At 34.7% G+C, this 20,280-nt stretch overlaps 1 protein-coding gene across 1 annotated transcript in view; it reads right to left on the reverse strand.

Moving 5' to 3' along the window:
- The window catches only part of ADGRB3 (adhesion G protein-coupled receptor B3), a gene marked incomplete at both ends in the record, with an annotated part of 464,924 nt that overhangs the window by 277,002 nt on the left and 167,642 nt on the right, over positions 1–20,280 (reverse strand). The window contains one exon of the mRNA XM_080614849.1: positions 4,886–4,996. Coding sequence (XP_080470975.1) covers positions 4,886–4,996 — 111 coding nt within the window. The remainder of the gene's footprint in view (positions 1–4,885; positions 4,997–20,280) is intronic.

A 20,280-nucleotide genomic window follows, 5' to 3' on the forward strand; every position in this document is an offset into this window, starting at 1 on the left:
AAATGGGCAATGAATAGAAAATAAAGACACCTACAATGCTGCAGTCACATAACGCCTGTCAGAGAGAAACACTTTGATCACTTAGCATCATTTACAACTTTATGAGAACTACTATCCTTCAACACTTCAGAAACAGCACTGCCCTAAGGATCCTAAAAGAAAATAAACTACTCTTTATATCACAGCAAAGGATTTGTCTTTGATATTTATACTTATCACTCTAGATGTAATGGAATTCTGGGATTTGTTTTGTTTTGGTTTTTAAACCCAACACCCTAACTTCTTATCTTTTCTCTCAAGAGAGTTATCTAGTTCCCTGGTGAACAGAAGCACCTTGCTTACCAAACTTTGACCTGAACAGTCGAATGGATACTTTGGTTTGATCATTTACTGCACAAATCTGCTCCCTGCTTTAGACATACAGGTGTGCTAAACAATTTGGTGCGCTAGACCTTATGACTGCATACAGTTCATATCACCATTTTCAAAATTGTCAGATGTGATTTATTAATACTGTACATTTGAATACCTTTTTTTTTAATTGTTGAGAGATAGCACATTAGATTATTTCTGTTTTATGAAAACAACGTGTAAAGTCTTCTTCCATGGATGTTCAGGAAAAAATACTTGAATTTACTTTCCATGAACATCTATGCGCAAAATTCTGGAATTCCTTTCTCAAATGCCTTCATGTTCAGCAAACTGGATCCTTTGAGTATTCTCAGAAAGCAAATGTAAAAATCATGTGATGAACCTCACTGAACACTTTGAGTAAATAATTGTGGATTCTTTCTTATGTTCTCCCATTAAAAATCGGTATAAAACAGCATGCCGAAGGCTCTGTCATGATTTTTAAACTTAAGTCCTTTTTGAAACAAATGTGATTTTCTGCTTTAAAATCAGTGGCATGATACAAACTTCAGTCTTGAATAGCTCCTTAAAATTTCAGTTATCTCAATATACCTCTATTCTTCAAAAGTTTTGATATTGGTTGCAATCAAGTGAAAGTCTGCAAACCAAACTCTTCCAAGAGTGCAGAAAGTGATATACTATTTCTTGAAAATGTTTCAGTAGCAAGCTTGAAATCTTCACAAAATGCTTGTCTGTGAGAGTCCTCTAAGAAACAATTTTAAGGCTAGTCAAAGCTTTAAAAAAAAGTGTGTTTTTTATTCAGTAAGATAAAATGATTTGTAATTAGCACAAAAATCCCTCTGCTTTTCATAATATTTTACCCAATTATTACAATTTGTATTGACAAGTACAAAATTATGATTTTTTTTGCGTACAAAAATTAACGAGTGATTTGTTTAGTAATTTCCTTTGTTAAGTGAAAGAAAAAAGAGAAATTTAAACACTTCTTATTGTTTTAATAATTTTTCTGATATGAATTCAGTATTTTGATTAGGCTGTTACCTGCCCAAGGTTCAGATTAGATGATATAATGTGGTAAATATAGCTAATATGTAGGTAGACATCAACAATTACATAATATGTACTATAAGCTCCATGTGTATGGTAAAAATACTTTTATGGGTATAGAAACTTGTATAGGTATAGAAACTATGGATTTCTAGGCCAATATTTTTTTGTCTTTTCCTAGATGCTTGAAGTTTGAGTTTGCCTTCATTAAAATGGCTTAGATAAAAGGTCAAACAGCAGAAAAATTCAAAGCTATGTTTCTCAAGATGTTCCTCATTATGTAAACCAGTCCTATATACTCAGTGTAAATTGTCCACTAGTTAACACAGAAATCGTGACAGTGCACAGATAATAAAATACAGAAATGAAGTATTAAAAATTTTAAATTTCTGATATCTTAACATTATAAAAAGTTGCCCTTAACCCCTACAATATGATAAAAACCAGCAACGACATAATACTAAAATGTGTGATTATATTGAGTGAAGTATGAAATGAATTTTAAGTATTAGAAGTTCTGAGCATATACGTACTGTCCATTAACAAAGAGCAGAATCTAGAAATATACTTCAGCATATGTAAAGAAGGCTTAAACATTTACTGAAGCAAGATTCTCCACGTTAACATGATGTATGGTGCAAAAAGAGTGAAAACAGAGCAAATAAAGAGCAAATTTTTCTCACCAGCTGCTTTGCATCCTTTTGCATAATGCATTCTGATTTTTTTATTAATATTTAATTTTTCAGAGTATTTTGTACTGTTGTCAATATGACTTATTTTATTTTTAATTAATTTGAAGGAAGGAAACACCTTCACTGATGTATTATACCATGGTTAACCATTTTTAATTAAACAAATAAAGACTTCTTTATTTTCTACAATAAATCTAGACTGCCTAGGTAATCTGAAAATAAATCTTCCATTGCTTTATTTATCTAGTTTGTATTTTTTCTTTTTGAAATGAAATATCAAAGGGGTTACTTTTTATTTTACTTCCAGTTTTAAGTTGAGAAGTCTTAAATTTTTTTATCTATTGTTCTAAACCTACAACCTCAACTTAACTATTGGCAAGCTACCAAGCCCTTATTCTCTGTTGATGCTTGACACGTAAGAGGAAACACAACTTACTGTATGGAAGGCCTCATTGATGTATATAACACTTACCTGTATTATACTGTCTAAATCCCATAACACCTAAGAGAAGGATCAGTCCAAACATAAAAAATGACAAATATAGGACAATAAATTATTCACATAAACGGTTCACTCACAAACAGGATAATGCATATTTTTCATGCCACATTTTAAAACTCTTCCATTCCAGCAAAATTCAGTGGATTAAGTCCACTACTCTTAACAGTATTAAATGCTTTTCATATTTTTTTCCAGGACAATTCTCTATTCCTATCCCTCTCTATTCCTATCTTTCTGCCTTTTTAAACCATGCAAACATTTTGCTGTACTTTTGCATCTGTTTTACTATTACACAAAATGAAATATTGAACAGGCTTAAAATATAAGAAACCTCATAAACTCAGTATCCATTCACTTTAAAGGCTATTAGAATTCTCAGTATATGGGTAAATTCATGAGATAGATATGTTAGGAAAAAACTTATGAATCAGTTTAAGATGATATCACATTCATTATATTGCAAGAAAATGAATGCATTAGAGGTGACGAAAATATGCAATGATCACTACAAAGGGAAATCAAAATGAAGAAGAGATGAAAATTAGTAAGTATGTCCAAAAAGAGCGCAATATTACTTATAATGTGTTTAACCTACAGTATGGAAATTATAGATTTCCTCAAAGCTGGCCATGTAAATTTATATGCTCTGCTGATATATCTCACATGCTTTCAGAACAGGATCTTGAAAACCAAGCCTGTATAATTTTGAGCGCTCATCTCCCACTCCACACACGCAATCTATCAGAAGGTGATGGTATAAGTGCTGCATTTATAATGCAGTTCTCTAACACCCATAATAGATGCATTGCAATGCATGACTAGAAATTATCAAATACAAGTTTTACCTGATAATGTGAATTCAGGGATTTATATGAGGAAATAAAAGAGATCATCTTCTTATCTTTTGCAGTAATTGTATGAATTCAAGAAGCAGCATAAAAGCAAAGGTGTTATTCTATGTAGTAAGCAACTAACATTCTGAGCTAGGTATGTAAGTAGTAAGTTCTATTTGCCTAAACAAAAACTGCATGGAGACCAAGAGTATTCTAGGCTCCCCTCTTCCACTACATTTTCTTACAGTATTCTCAACTGTGAGTTAGCCATAAAAGTAGTCCTATAGATTAATAGGAGAGAAACAGACTTTTCCCCCTTTAAATTCTTTACCAAACAGATCAACAGTGATTGGCTACACATATATTTAGATCACTCAATATATTGATTTCTGCAATTCTGTTAAGTAAAGCACCCTAGTCAACATGCAACAGAAATAGAAGCAATTATAGCTCTTTTACTAAAGTGAATATAAACTGGAAGCATTATGTATGACTGATGCAGGCATATTTTCTAGGTTAGTAACTATGGAATACAGAGTAAGTTGTTTCAAATCCATACAATAATTATGGAGCACAAGATTTTCAGTGTAGTAACTTACTGGAATGGAGTGTGTAGGGAACCACTGAAGAGTTAGATTTTACCAACAGATACACTAATCATTACTGATGGAGCAGTTTTGGTGTGTGAGAGCTCAGTTCAACTCACCACTGAAATTTTATCATTGACCTCAAAGGCAGCTGTGGTAACTGTTGGTAAACAGGCTTTTTTTTTTTGTTTGTTTGTTTAGTTTTATTTTAGCTCTAGGTTTGTAATATCATCTTGGTATCTCTATCTAAAGCACACAAAGTTGCTCAAACAAAATTAGAAAATATGTTTTAGATGAAAACCTGTTAGATAATTTGCACATCCAATTAAAAATTACTTACGGCCAATTTAATTTAGCAATTATGAATCTGGAAACTAGAGAACAGAGTGTTGTGCTGGGCCAAAGATAGTAAATGCTGAATGTATGCACATTAAAGTCACCCTAGCAATTAATTCATTTGATAAATGTCTAAAGCTGGGATTAGACCTCAGTCTATTTATAAAGAAATTCTGAAGCATGTTCTTAACATCTTTAAAAACAAAAGTTAGCATGTCACAGTAAGATGTCCTGTGTCTTCTACATGTAATACTGCTTTTACTAATGAAGAAATTGATGCTTACATTAAATAATTCAGTATCCATATTCACAGTGCATGTTTTTTGTGTGATTTACCTAATTCTCAGCTACTTTATTTATGGACTTTAACTGGTGAAAAAAAAATAAAAAAATAAATGATTCAAAAAAATTATCAGCTTAGAAAACTGACAAATATGCAGCAAAAGATTATGGAAACATGCAGTGGTTTTGCTAAAATTAACAACAGTAAATAGAAAAATGTAACTGATGTATTACCAGTTTGTGCCATAAATTTAGCAGCATCAGCTTGTTCCTGAGGGACCCTTTTTTCATGAACAGATCGAGGTCGCTGACTTTTAATTGTATGATCTCCCATCATTCCAAATTCTAAAGACAGAATAAAGGTTTATGAAAGCTTGTGTGTAGACATTTCTCAAAAGTCAAATACTATCTCATGCAATATGTTCCTAAACATACCTGGAAGTTGCTGGCAAGAGTCAGGCAAGTGATCATGGCAGTTAACATCAACTTATCTTTGCTACACTCAGCATTTAATAAATACTTAAATTTGTGTCTGCAGATTTTCAAACAATTTTATTGCATGAACCAACATTCAGCGTAGTGACGCATACTATAAATCAACTGTATGACACAGGATAAAAACAATTATTCAAATGCAGACATTTTATATCTATATTTTGTATAAGTGCAAACCACACCAGTAAATGATTGTGACAGTGTCCGACATTGCTGTTCTATGTCAAAGCTTGTTGCTCTTCCAAAGGACTTCTATTTCTGCACGTCTTTCAGGCTAATGAAGCCTTCAATAGAGATAACAAGTCATCTTTCGGAATGGTGGCAAGGTGAAATAACAATTTAGGCAACAAACTGCTTATTTTTTTTAGGCTGAATCCAGAAGAACAATGCTTGTGAACTGTTTTCTTTCTGAAACCTCTCAATTATGAAGCCTATAGTTTTTATCTTGCCTTCAGCATTTAAAAAGAAGCCCCCATGAATTTTAATAGGGAAATTACATTAAAAAAACCCAAAATCAATCATATAAAGGCTCAGAGTGTGGGAGACAAGGGTGCTTAATTTTTTATCCTATCACTCCAGTCATTTTCCCTCTCTGATCCTGCACAAACCTCCTTACCTCCTACCTTAGACTCCACTCCTCCTTTCTGTGAAAAAATGTGAAGGGTCCTTAGCAGTTAAAGGGGGACTGTTGTGTCTTCAGCAGTGCTCCTTCTGGTACTCCCAGGCACAGCTTGGTGCTAAATACTCAGGTTTTACTGGGACTCTGATTTAGGAACCATGAGTTAACATTAAAACTGATTTAACTACAACCACATGAAGTTTCTGATGAGGCAGAAGGTGACTGAAGCACTAGAAATACAAACATCTTTCTTGTAAACATCTTTCTGCTAGAAGGTTACCTTGTAAATGGGAAATTCAAAATTCTCCCCAATCTGTAAAATCATGAAGATAATGAAACTTACCATCCTGCCTCAAAAGATGCAAAACAAGGTTTAAATGCTACTAACAAATGTTATTTACTAATAGATTGTTTTGATACATCATTAAACATTTAAATTTCTACTTTGAGTTAAAAAAAAATAATAAAAGGTAAATATATTTGTAAGGGGTCAATCAGCAGAGAGAGGTTTTCTTCCTTTCCAGTAAATTGAGAATATATTTCTCCAAATTAGTGTTTCTTTTTTGTAATATTCATTAATGGCACCACTTAAAATATAAACGTAATTATTCATTTGAGAACGGCAATGAAGTTTACATTCTAAAGAGAATATTTGAAAATTTAATTAATAAAATATATTTTGAGAATTAATCAGTCAACATTTTTAATACATTTCAGAAATACATGTAAAAGATAATGAATATATATACATATATGTATGTGTATACATACATGTGTGTTACAAAATTTTATGAGTATATTTTTACAAAATAGACCTTTTCTATATCTCCTCTGATTTGAGATAGCTTTTTATTCTGTAGGAAATCTCTCACTATAATTGAAGTTTTACAGTCAATATTCTAATGCAAATTAAGATTAGAATGATACTTTCACAGTTTTTGTAGGCTGCAGTACAGATGAGCATTTAGCCTAATTAACAACATGGCGAAGGACAAGAGACTTCACATAGCTTTTCCCTTAAAAATGCTGCGAAAGCAAAGCATATTTGCTCTGAGTTTGCTGCCTGCACACTGCCTGCTTGTCAGGCAATTTAAAGGATATGGCACCATTCTCGCAGAAGACTTTAATTCTATTTTTTAAGTTACAGAGTGCAATAATGGGAGACCTTTGCTAGAGGAAGGCTTTCCAGAAGCATATAGGGAGGTGGTGAATATTCCAGTCCCAGTCCTGCAGCCTCCCAGTCAGGGTGCAGGCACATACAGTGTTCTGCAGGACAGAGACCTCTGGTGAAGAGAAAAAGAAAAGCCTGGGAGATCAGTTTTCAGGGCTGCGGTTTATACCCAGAGTAACTCCATTCACAATGATGGATTTACTCACAAATATCACCAAAGAAAATAAAATACAAGTCATTGATGCAGGATCTAATCATGCCTTTACTTTTTCATTTTCCATAACACATTTTAAATTTACACATTCAATTCACTTCAACTATTGCTGCTGCTCTTTGAGATGCACTTTTCAACTAATCTCCCTTTAATATATTAAGCATTTATATAAATATATGTAAATATGTAAGTATATATTAAAGATGTTCATAACAAAGATTAAAATATTTCTCTATAAGTTCTATCAAAAAATTGAACTGGACTTAGGCAGTGCTCTCATTTTCATATTCACTAAGTATTTAACCAAATGCCTCCCAAGAACAAAAGTAGTATCAGGAAATGCAGTGTACTGGCATGGGTGAGGACTTTAAGGCCTCATTAAAATTCAGGCCTCATAAGAAAAATAAAATAAGGGTCAAGTACATTTTCATAATGGGATCAGAAGTGCCCAGTTTCTGTGTATAAGTACAAACAGTGCTCTCAAAATTGTTTAATCTAAGAAATTCAACAGCAATGCATTTTTATGAAGCATTTTATAATAAAATATTTTACTTCAGTGACTGCCATAGTTTACAATAAATACTAAGTAGAATATAAGTTTTCTCCATTTTCATATCCTAGCTAACAAATGCAGAAGATGAACCAATTATGCATTTGTTTTACCTCAATATTTCACAGAGAAGTATTTAAATGCTTTCTGGGATGGAAAAGCAATTTAACCCAACTCAGACTAAACAGCACAGTAGTTTCAAGCACCTGTTTGTGTGGGAAAGGTGGTAAGAACCATGTCACTCTAGACAGCATCTGGTGAGAGGTGTTCTGAAGGGTCAAGTCAGCATGATTCAAGACCTGATGTCTGGGATGTAACATTGCATGTTTGAATTGAGATTCTGAGTAAAAAAATTTTCTCATTCTCATTCCTCTTACTTATGTCTTGCTGAAAATAAGCTTTCTAATACAGAAAAAGGTAGTTTTGCAGATACCACTTTCTGAACAGGACTTTTTGGTGACACCTGTCCTAATTTTCCCTTGGGTGAAACAATAGTCCTTCTCTGCTTTTACCTCAAACATTGGTATTAAATAAATTGTTTCACTAAATAAAGAGGGACAAGAAATCTTTTCAGCAGCAGACAGGTACACATCGTGATCCAGAATTCACCAATGTGACTCTGAGTTAGGCCTGAAAACATGAAAAGGTTTTAATGCTTTTTGTTACATTGTTAGAGCTTGATCTACCTGCATGAGAATAAACTCAAAGAAATACCTGGATATGTAAATAACAAATAGCATTATAGGGAACCTTGAATGGGTCATTTTAACCAGACCATGATTTATAGCAAATTATAACATATTCCAAACACTTGTGGTAGAAATCCGAGGTTTAGTTATCTGGTAGAAGAATTTATCCTGCTGCCAGTGGTCCTTTGGTGGCTATGGAAGTACAGTAGTTTCCTGCAATAGGACGCATATTCTTTCTCTCCTCAGCTGTACACAATGGATCAATACCTGAAATTATTTTAGCAATGCATATATCTTATCATGGATGTCATTTATCATTTAATTTTACATATAACTCTGAAGCATGTAATATAGTTCCATGCCTTCCAATAGTGAAAAAAACCCAAAACAACCCAAACAATAATTTCTGAAATTCCAAAGTTTACAGTTGAGTATTATTTACAACAACTCTTATCTGTAGTCCCATTGGCTTTACCTTTATTTTTATGTTATATTATGGGAATTTTTATTCCTATTGAGTAACCTTTTTAGTTTTTAAAGGAGAAGCTAAAATCTTGCAGCCAATGTAGGTGTACATTTTTAGGAGAGAAGAGAGGTGCCATGTGCTCTCTGTTGGAACAAAGAAGAAAAAACATCTGTTAACAGGATAAAAATGCAAAGTATGAAGACTGAGCAATACAAAATTAAAACACTGGCTTTGCAAGGTTCTACTCACCAATGGCTAGTCTTTGCTTTGACAAGTAGATAATCATTAAAGTTAAGGTACATGTCAAACAAATTTTATGCGTAGGCTGTTTAATAATATTTGCAAGCTTGTTACATATATATCCTAGTCATCAGCTGACATTATAAACAATGTTGGTTTGGCTTTTATGACTATTTTTATGTCACATTTCATGGGAACTTCACAGTGTAAATGTATTGATCTTGTTATAGATGTACCATCTACTATGAATTATGCTATTAATGGCACAGAACACACAGGTGTTCATAAAAAAAGCCTCTTCCAGTGTAGTAGAATCACAGAATGGTTTGGGTTGGAAGGGACCTCAAAGATCATATAGTTGTCCCTCTGCCACAAGCAACAACACCTTCAACTAGACCAGGTTCTTCAAAGCCCCATCCAGTCTGGCCTTGAACACTGCCTGGGGTGGGTGAGCCCCATGAGCTTCTCTGGGCAACCTGTGCCAGTGTTTCACCACCCTCACAGGGAAGAACTTCTTCCTGATACCTAATCTAAATCTACCCTGTTTCAGTTTAAAGCAATTCACCTTGTGCTATCACAACATGGCCTTGCAAAAAGCCCCTCTCCAGCTTTCTTGTAGCCCCCTTTAGGTACTGGAAGGCTGTTATAACGTCCCCCTGGAGCCTTCTCTTCGCCAGGCTGCACAAGCCCAAATCTCAGCCTGCCAGTAGCTGGTGACAACACTGTGAATGACCTGTTCAACTATAAAAAGTGCTTTGAGGCCTTTAGGGTTACTGCTTCAGGACATGTAAAATGTAAAGCAACCTGAGAGCTGCTGAGTGTCCTCAGCATGTACTGCTTGGAAGGTGAGCAGCTCCCTAAAGGCTGATCAGAACCTCAAAAGCAAGAAGAGGCAATCAATTCCCCAAAGTGACTGTCATTTTCTTCTCTCAGCCACCCACTCCTGAACTGTAAATAGTCAAATGAGTGTTTTCAATTACTCTTGACTACGGAATGAATACTAAAGGCCTTGCAGCCAGAATGTGCATTAATGCAGACTCTCACGTACAGTAGCAGGGCATCCTCTCTGTACCAACACGGAAATGTTTTGCTGAGAAATTATGCAAAATGCTGAAGTATGTCCAGGTGAAGGGGAAGGAAGGAGCGCATACAGGGACAGGAAGAAAGAAGGGGGCTATAGAAATATGTGAAGAACCAGTCTGTTTAAACTAATTTATGGGCTGAGCTATTAACTGATTTAAATATATCTGATTAATTGCAGACGTCCAGGAGCTTCAAAATGTTTCCTGCACATTTACTTTCTTTGTAGTCCATTCCATAGTTTCTCCCACAAAGATACTAGGGCAATATGCAGTAGTAGCAGCAGTACTTGGGGTTTCTCGTCACAATTGCAGCTGGTCAGTACAATTCCTTCTGGTCACTAGATGGCAGAATGTGTGTTGACTTAGAGGCACAATTTTGCATTGTCCGGAGAAGCCGTGACTTTCCGGTTCTTTTTCACTGTAAAAATTACATCTCACATATATATATATATATATAAAATTCGTTATACTCAAAGGATTGAGGGTGTTTTCTGGTTTTGTTTTGTTTGGTTTGGTTTGGGGTTTTTTTAGGTCTTCTTTTGTAGGGATGGAGATTAAAAAAAAAAAAAAAGAAAAACAATGAAAAAACCCACCAAAGAAAGAAAGAAAGAAAAAAACCCTCCAAACCAACCAACATACCAAAACCAAAAACCTCAAAAAACCAAAAATCCCCAAAATAACCCCAAAACAAACAAACAAACTGAAAAAATGCAACCAAGCAACCAAAAAAAAAAAAAAACCCTAAACCGAACAAAACATGAACTTCAGTTGTTTTCCCTTCACAGTAAACCCTGTGACAAAAAAAAAAGAATAAAATCCCGGGAGCATTCCCTTGCCTGTCTGCAGCCCTGCTTTGCTGTAGCAGGGCACTCAGGTCCCACAAGGAAGCACTTGTCCTCAAATGCTTTGTTGGCAGGACACAGAGCTTCAGGGCATCAGTGAATATTAGCACTCTGCAGTACATATTTAAGCTATGGCTTTCTATGGGAACCCCTTAAAATGGTATTTCCTCACCAGGGAGGCAAGTTGCCAAAATGGTAACATAGCTATTAGCTGAATTAGATTTCCATGGGAACCTCTCAGCAAATGTGGAAAACGTTCTTAAAACAATCTTTGCCTACTTCCTACGTAGATCCTGGTCCCATAAAAGTCCTCTTTTGGTTCTACAAAACAGTATAGAAGAGCTTTTTTTTTGACCAGTTTCAAGCTGAAAGGAATATTTTCTCTCACTACAGTGAATTAAGGTCTGAACTGAGCTGTATTCATGAACACAGTGAGAAAGATACCCTATTACTCACTGAAAACAGTGGAAATATGAAAGGCAATAGTATTTGTACTTACAAAGTAATTCTTTTTATTAAAATACACTCTTGCTTTTTATCAAGAAAAAGCTTAACATTTCTAGGAAATTAGATACAAGATTTCCCTTCTCTTGCAAACAGACATATCCTTATACATACACATGCATTCTTTCATCTTTCAAAAAATTAGGGAAAACAATTATGTATTTAAACCATCAACATATTGTACATAGGTAATTAGTTTGTATTTGACTCTAGGGAGACCCATTTGCTTCTAGAAAATAATGCTGGATTAATACTACTGCTGCTATTTTTAGTGACATAAGAAGGGAAATATTACTGAATTAAACTATAAATGATCACACAAATCCTGATGAGCTAGACTTTCTTGAAGCAATACAATCTGCTGTTCCTCTGTGCGTCTCTGCAGTGACTCCCTTGGCCAGCCATTATCTTTGGTGGGATCTGAACCTGTTTATTTATGGTTACAGATTTGGTCAGTGAAGAATATCATAAAGATGCAATATTTATTAATTTTGTCTGTGCACAGAATGTTGAAACTGTGCAAGCTCTATTACTTGCCTCCCTAAGACTACTTGCTCATCATCTTACACCTAGGCAGGAGAAAGAGAGCATGTGAATCTAGTGAAGTGGCTTGTACCTTTTCAAAAAGAATGTAAAATGTCACCACAGGAGGTAATGTGTTTTCACATGTGCTTTGCAGAATTATAACTAAGCAAAGAGGAAAAGGAGGGGTGACTGAAAGCCCAAACTGCAGCTTTACCTATTTATATCTCTGCTAAATCTAACACATTTTGTCATTATTATGGCCAGTATGCAGAAGATGATGCTCTGTAGATCTTTCTATTTTTCCCATTCAAATACTTCCCTAGCAATCCATACCAAAATATTTGTATTCAAATAAAAATAATAAAACCAATAAAGGAAATCTATGTTATCGAGTTCAACACTAAAATCCTCTAAATTCAGCAGTATATTTTTCTCCCATTAAAGAATGAAAACACATGGGATTACCTTTATTTATTTTTGCTTTTTTTTTTCTTAAATGAAAGACAATTAATGCATTCTCTTGTACTGTTCTCATCATTTTAATGTTTCTGTTATAATAACTTATTCATGTGTAGCCCTTAAATCATAGTATGATAATAATACTATGGTATCTTCATTGTTTTTTTTACATTTCATACTGTTTTACTTCTGCATTAGGCATTTTTCTTTTGTCATCTATTTAATTAATTGAATTATTGATATGGTTAGCCAGTGCAGTAGTTATTTCAGAGTAGTAGCATTTTATATAAACAATCTCTTTTTACTGAACACTGCAGCAAGCTACCTAAATATTACACACAGGCTAGCATGTGCTTCTTTATTGCTCTATACATTTACAACTGAAGAGAAGATGACTGAGCATAAAGTATAATTTTCTAAGCTATTGTTGAATTCAATAACTTCATTATCTTTATTTTCTGTTCGAGAAACACTATAAAGTAAGTAAAGTTAACTGTGGAAAGCAGGATTCACAAGGACATCAAGACTATTTCTTTGCCCTGCAACTATTTAACACATTCCTGCAGATAGTTTCCTAATCTTTTCTAAATGATAGCAGTGTTCATTAAAATTAGAAATTAATTATCTATGAATTTATGACAGGGAAATTTACATCTGTGAAAGATTCTGAAGCTGCATGAAGAGAAGGAACAAGAAAAAATGTTTTAAATAATAGGTACTGTAAACTGTCCTCACCAAGCACAGTTACACTGAGTGTAGGTTGGGTTTTTTCAGAATGGTAAAGCTTCCAGGTAAAGCTAAATGATATTGCATGCTTTTAAAGAGCATTTTCTTGTCCTTTTTTAAGTCTCATGAATTGTTTCTATGAAAGAATAATAAAGAATGGAGGAAGTGTCACTGGATGTAAGTTTTGCACATTACATTTTTATCATTTATGGCATCACAAAGCTGGCTGTTTGTATACAGAAGAGGAAAGGAGGGAAGGAGGGCCTTGGCTGCTGCAAGCTGGCCTGGTTCCACCCAGTCAGGCCAAATTGTGTCAGCTGAGGTTGTGGACTAGAAGGTCTATTTGAAAACTACAGAGCTACTCTGAGCTAAGAGGTTTATATAACCTGTTTGCAAGGATATGTAGCCTTTGCTAACCGTCACTGGCAGATTAACGATCATACACATGCAATTTCAAACATACTATTGCATGCAGTTCAGCCTGGGATATGTACCTATGACACAGCCCCTGATAGGTACAGTGTTGCAATGACTTCCAGAATGGACCTGGAACCTCTTAAAAGGTCTCTTACAGTGACAAAAGGTCTCTCTGAACTCTTAGGGTGACATCTATCATTTTAACAACTATGACTCATAAGTATTTCTTCTCTAGTCAACAGAATTACTTTAATGGGAAAACATGACACAAATGAAAGGAAAATCAGCAATTCAAAATTAGAAACTAAGACCAAATTTTCACAATAACTGAATCCACCCTTCAGAAATACATGCATAGGATTTTAATAGGAAAGCACATAAGGGATTTACCCAAAAACTATCAATGAAAATCACTTAGACCTAGATCCTTGAGGATTTTTTGAAAATCCATCAGATGTTTTCACTGGATTCAGTAAAAGCACACCTTTCTAGGTCCCTGAGATTCTCACTTCAGGGTCAGAATAAGCAATGCATTTAATGGTTTTAAGGATTCAAATATCACAGAGGCTAAAAGCCAGTCTTTTCATTCACTCTTACTGCATAATGCACACTTATAAAACATATCTGAGCTCATCTGCTAACACATCCTTCCTACCTCTGTGGCCCATAGTATCAGACATGACCACACGGTTGGCTAAGTTGGCAGGTGTTGTCCATGCAATATCTCTATAAAGGCAAGCGAACTGCTCAACTGCAGAGCTGAGCTAAACAATGCATAGTTTGTCAAGCATCTCTTAGGGAAGTTCACCCTGAAGCCTTTATTAAAGAACAGCAAAGGGCAAGGTTCCTCTACTGCTTAACACCATATCAAATACCTTATGACAATATATAAAAAATTATGGCATAAAAGTTGACCTAAGAGCAAGCATTTTTGATGGGTATAATCTATCTGATCATAATGCACTAATACTAATGCAGTAAGAACAGCACTTTACTGGGCTGAGAAAATGAATCCATTAGAATCGGTGAGCTTCTAATGATTATGATGCTCTACAGGTCTACAAAATACACAGAGCAGTCTGAGAGCCATTGGTATATTTTTTTCAAGGTATATTTTTTAAAAAACTTTATAAAATGTTGTTCTATAGCTGGGACAGAGATTTTTACTCAATCATTTACTCAAAGTGCCTCCTGGTCCAGTTTTCTGATTAAGTTATAAAGTAATACCAAATACAGTCTAGTCAACATGACACTGACACTCATTATTAGGGAGAACAATGGAGTTGACACTACTGGAGTGGTATCATCCTCAGAGGCAGAAGGTCATACCTGTCTTTCATCAATAAGCATCAAAGAAACTGATTTTAATATCTTTATTATTTCTACATTCCTACATGATGTTAGGCACTTGAATCATTTTTAAAATTCTTGTGTATCTCCTGCAAATATTACTGCAGCAATCTATACCTTTTGACCTCCAGAATGATTAATGGAAGTGTACTCTATGGAGAGTAGTGGCTGCTTCCCCTACAGATGTCAATAATAAGGATCATTAAAAACATCTATTCCCTGATGGCTGCACAAGATACATCTCATGTAACTCATTTCAGCTTGTCAGCTTAATACACGATGTGGTTACCTAAAATCTGTCTGCTCCTCATGGTCCATCATTTGAAGAAATGATGCCAATAGTCAACATACATGACTGGAGATCACAAGCAGGGATATTTTTCAGTGCAGATGCTTAGTTCTGGACCTACAGCTATAGAGTTCAGGATACTTGCTAAGCTTGAAACTCTGACTAACTTACATAAATGCAATCTCAGAATGACCTATTGTTTATGGACACAGATAAACTCTTATCTTTCATAGAGAAGTCTACAGTTAGAAGTCGACAGCCTGTTCTACTTAGTACAAACAGAATTCCTCTTAACAACTGGAGACCTATAACTGGGATATGTATCGTGGCTTCTAAGAAAGGCTTAAGACTGGAATTCGTTATGCTGCTCCTAACTATGAATCTTTTTTGAATTCTCTGCAGAGCTGCTTGCACATCTCCCACAGATATCCTATATATCTCTCCAAATGCCTCTACCCTGCTGTTGAGAAAGGGATGGAAAAGAATAGGTTTGCTGGGAGCTCAGTAAAAAAGCTACAAAAAAAAAAAATCTATACAAAGATACTTTCTAACAAAGAATCATATTTGCTTCAAATTATAGTTTTGCCTCTTGTGTGCTGGCTCTCTGAAAATACTCTAATGATTTAGTTACCTGAAAGAAGTGTTCTCAAATTCAGCCTACTGTAAGCATGTATAATGGAATATTTATGGTAAGGAAATCCTGAATCAATGAATTAAATTATGCTCGCTAGAAACTTAATAGTATATATTTTGATTATCCAGCCAGGAATCAGAACTATAAAAGTAGTATGTCTACTTACAGCTAGCTGATATGCATTGTGAGTTTTAAATAAAAAGCAGTGAGTATTGAGGAATAGAGTGTTTGTGGGTGGAAATAATGATTTTTTTTTAATTTTAGAACAGCTGAAGTACTGGGGGAAAATAGGCAGCTTTTGAGCACACAGGCTTTCAACTCTGAAGCAGAAACATCAAACTGCAAAGCTCCTATGTGTTTTATTACTGTCACTTACAAACCTTGTCTTGCTCACGTACTTTGACTACTATGGCTCCAGCACTACTACCACAATTTAAAAATTAGGCATATTTCACATTCAGTTAACTTCAAAAATGGAATTATAAGTTCGGAAAATTCAGAAAATATCCCACTATACTGACCACAAAACTTAATACAGCATGCATTATTTGCTTCAATCTAGTAATCAAGAGTATGTTAAGTAGCCTGAAAAGCTAATGTTGAAGACCACAAGGTACCAGTTCTCAGAAGACCACAGAGAAAGAATCCTGGTTTTAGACCTAATACAGAAACTACTCATTCTGTATTGATCTTGTGGAATAATTTTAGATTTTTCAAGAATATATTTAAATTTTATCTTTTCTTTTTTATAGAAAAAAAAAAAAGTTACTTAAACTTGGTATTCACTTACGTCTCAGAATAATTAAAGTACTTCTAAACCCTATTATTTTAGAAACAACTTTCAGCAAATAAGAATACAGTCTGTTTTCTAAAAGTCATTATTTGCTTGATATATAAGTAGTGAACTCCATCAAAATCTATTCAAAGAATCCTAGGTTTCAAAGGTAACGTTCCATTAGTTTTAATGAAGGGTTTGAAAGTGCTGCAGCAATGGGTCTTCAAAGCCTGACTGAACGAGAGTGTGCTGTGCCAGGACTGACTCTGGACCCCTGAGGTAGTTATATCTACAGTCAGAGCAGTTTATTTCCCAGGATAACTGCAGAACCCATTGATGCAAGACATGGTTATACAAATGCCCACATGCTAACATATGTAAAACATCTCAAAAGGATAGTCTGGGTGCAGAAGATCTACCTCTGGGAAAAGGGCTTGGTGCCACATGACAGCACATGTATAGAGTTTATGCCATAGAACAGATGTTCCCATTTCTTACTTCCATGTAATTTATATTTGTAAAAAATCATTACAAGTTCCCAAAAGACATAAAGAAGCAATTTCTTATGTATCACATTCTGTCAGAAAATAAGTCATTAATGCTAATATATATACAACCCCCTATACTGGTAATTATAGTTAGCACCTACTCATTTTGTGGTTTTAATACATTTTTTAATATCATCACCTACAAATGATGATACTTTTACCTCCACCAGCGTAAATCAAAAGTCATGAAATAATGGAATAATGTGTATAACTGCTGTGTGCGCAGAACTAGCTCCAGACGGATTAATTCCTGTGGTGCAAGCAGCACACACTGACTGACCTAGAATAAGTAATGACTTTCTAGCTCCTTTCTCTACGTTCTGTTAGACTATGTGGATTCTTAAGCATATCTACACAATTAAATCCTTTAGACTATAGGAACAATTACAGCTACTTAAAGTGTGATTTCACTAAATCCTTATTCATGATGAGGTCAGCTTGGATTTGCCTCAAGTGGCAGTCTTTTAAAGGGTAATAACAATGAATTATTCCTAATATAAAAAATGGGATAGTACAATAATCCAGGAGAAAAAGGGCCAGTCGGAAAAATGTCTTTTGTTGTTGTTGTTGCCCTCTGTCCATCACTGCTATTGGTGTGAAATGTCATGGTTGTATGCAGAGGGTACATACTAACCTGAACTTAGGAATGTCAGCCACGGTTTTCTTACATTCCTGTGGCAGGACCTGGGCAGTTTGCTAAAAAAGCAAGAATTTATAAAAAATAGTAACACACTTGTGGAGAGAAAAAATTTTGCATGAGATCACTGGACTGCTGGTGCTCTTCTGGACAAACACCCGTAGCAATCAATAAGTACAAATATTCTGAAAAGGACGTGCTATTCAAAGTATACAAATTAGAGATGAATTGTTAAATAAGGTAATTCTTGCTAGCCCTAGAGATAGCTCTTTTTTTGCGTACGGAAAGACAAAACCCTTAGCTGGTACTTACATTTGAAACAAATTTTGAGTCCCACACCAAATTCACAAACTAGTTGTAGATCCAGAATAGGACTCATAGGTGGAGAGGTGCACTATTTCTTTGGCCATTTAGCTCCCTAACTCTGGGAGTCAAAACACAGCTTATGGAGTCTAAATAAAAAGACTTAAAATTTGAGGATCTGGGGAGAGTTTCTGACCAAGCTGTAACGAACCTGCATAAACAACACTACTTCCAGGAAGAAATTTTTGGGAGGGAGTTCCTTCCTCTCATGGCCTCTGCAAGGATTAGATCCTCTCATATGTCTTTGAAAACTCACAAAGTTACTTTAGGACACAGAATTTGGAGTAGCAGAAAGGAGACTGCTGCAGGCTTCAGGGCATCAGGAAAAGCAGGAGTCCTATGATTCTTAACTGGATAATGTCCAAAGAAGAATGTCGGCCAAGCAGAAAAATTAAGGAAAAAAAAAAAAGGAAAGAAAAGAAAAAAAATAAGACAACAAAAGCACATCTCTGCAGAAGGAAAGAAATCACATATGCATTCCTGTTTCACAGAGTCAGTCTGGATCTGCTCACTGGAGGAGGACTCTATAGGGTTGAGGAAGGCAGAGGAAAATTTAATCATCAGGGCTTCTGTTTCCATTAGTTTTTCTGAACTTAATTCAGAGCATCCTCAGGGTATATAAGCTGAAGCACTGTTTTTCAACTGCTCTGGTTTTAACCAAAATTAGTATATTTTATATATATATAATTTTACTTATATTACTATTTACTATTACCTCTAAGCTACGTAACTGTTATTAAAAGAAAAATGTCATGAACAGTTGCAAGTGATTATATTAGTTCACTGTAGCAATAGGTAGCAAATGAACAGGTAAATATTAAACCTAATTCAGGACTGACTGTACTGATTACAGTGAGGAGTAGCTGATTTTTTTTATATAAAGAACTTCACAAAAAAGCTATTTCAAGGCTAGATACATTGATTAATCTGAACTAAGGGTTTCAGACAAAAAAAGAAGAAAAGAGCAAGAAGAATAGCATTCTGTAAAGTTGAAATAGCTTACTTTATTTGTGTTATAGCTACAGTTTGAATTTGAATTCTAATAAAAAAAAACCAACCCATTGAAAAATAAAATAAGCACTTTCTGAGTTATACATTTAATTCAGCCCTAAATACTTTTGGTCTGTCTCATGAAGCAAAGAATCAGTTATTCTAGAAACTATCAGTGAATTAATTTAGAAAAATGGAAATTAATTAAACAATTGCATCTACTCAAGTGCACTAGGATTTATATTAAAACTTCCTTCCTTTACATTAAAAATTACTTACTACATTAGGCTTCTTCATTAAAAAAAAAAAACAAACAGCAACTTTACCTAATGAAAAAAGAAATTAAAGATCATCATTACATAGGATGTAATCCAAGAAACATAATTATATAGAGCGTATATGAGGATAAAATGTTAAAGGCAGTAACAAAACAATAAGCAACTCCAAACCCTGTTCATCCCTTTCTCATAAGGCTGTTAAGAAATTAACATTTCTAAATTTATACCAAATATGAAATAGTAGTTAAGAGTTTTGTAGCTCTTGTATCTCTCTGTATTTGCTATTCCACATACTTACGCACTGACGGAAAAATTGTTGACATTTTCTGCATGTGCTGAGGATGAATAAATTGAGCCACCAGGAAAGTGAGTACCTAAAACCAGCCATCTTATTCTGCTTCAGACTCAACATACTGCTTCATGGCTGTGAATTTTTTTCATGTCCAATCTATTGATGATGATGCCTGTCAGCTGCAGTTTTCATTAGGAAAAAGAAGTTACAGCTGACAGTAGGGTTTGTAGGAGTTCATAAATATTCTGCTACTGTTCAAAACTGCTGCAATGAAGTAAAAGCAGACATACTAGCTTTATTTTGGAACCCATATGAAACCAGAGCTATTAGACTATAAAGCATGATCACTCAACATGTTCTTAAAGAATAAAACCTACCAAATTTAATATGGTGTACTTTTTCAGATGTGGTCCAGGGCAGAAAAATAATCCAGCTTTTCGTTTCTTGCTCCTAACCAGGACCTCTGCATCTTCA

This window comes from Psittacula echo (genome assembly GCF_963264785.1).
Source record: "Psittacula echo genome assembly, chromosome: 4".
Taxonomy (NCBI): domain Eukaryota; kingdom Metazoa; phylum Chordata; class Aves; order Psittaciformes; family Psittacidae; genus Psittacula; species Psittacula echo.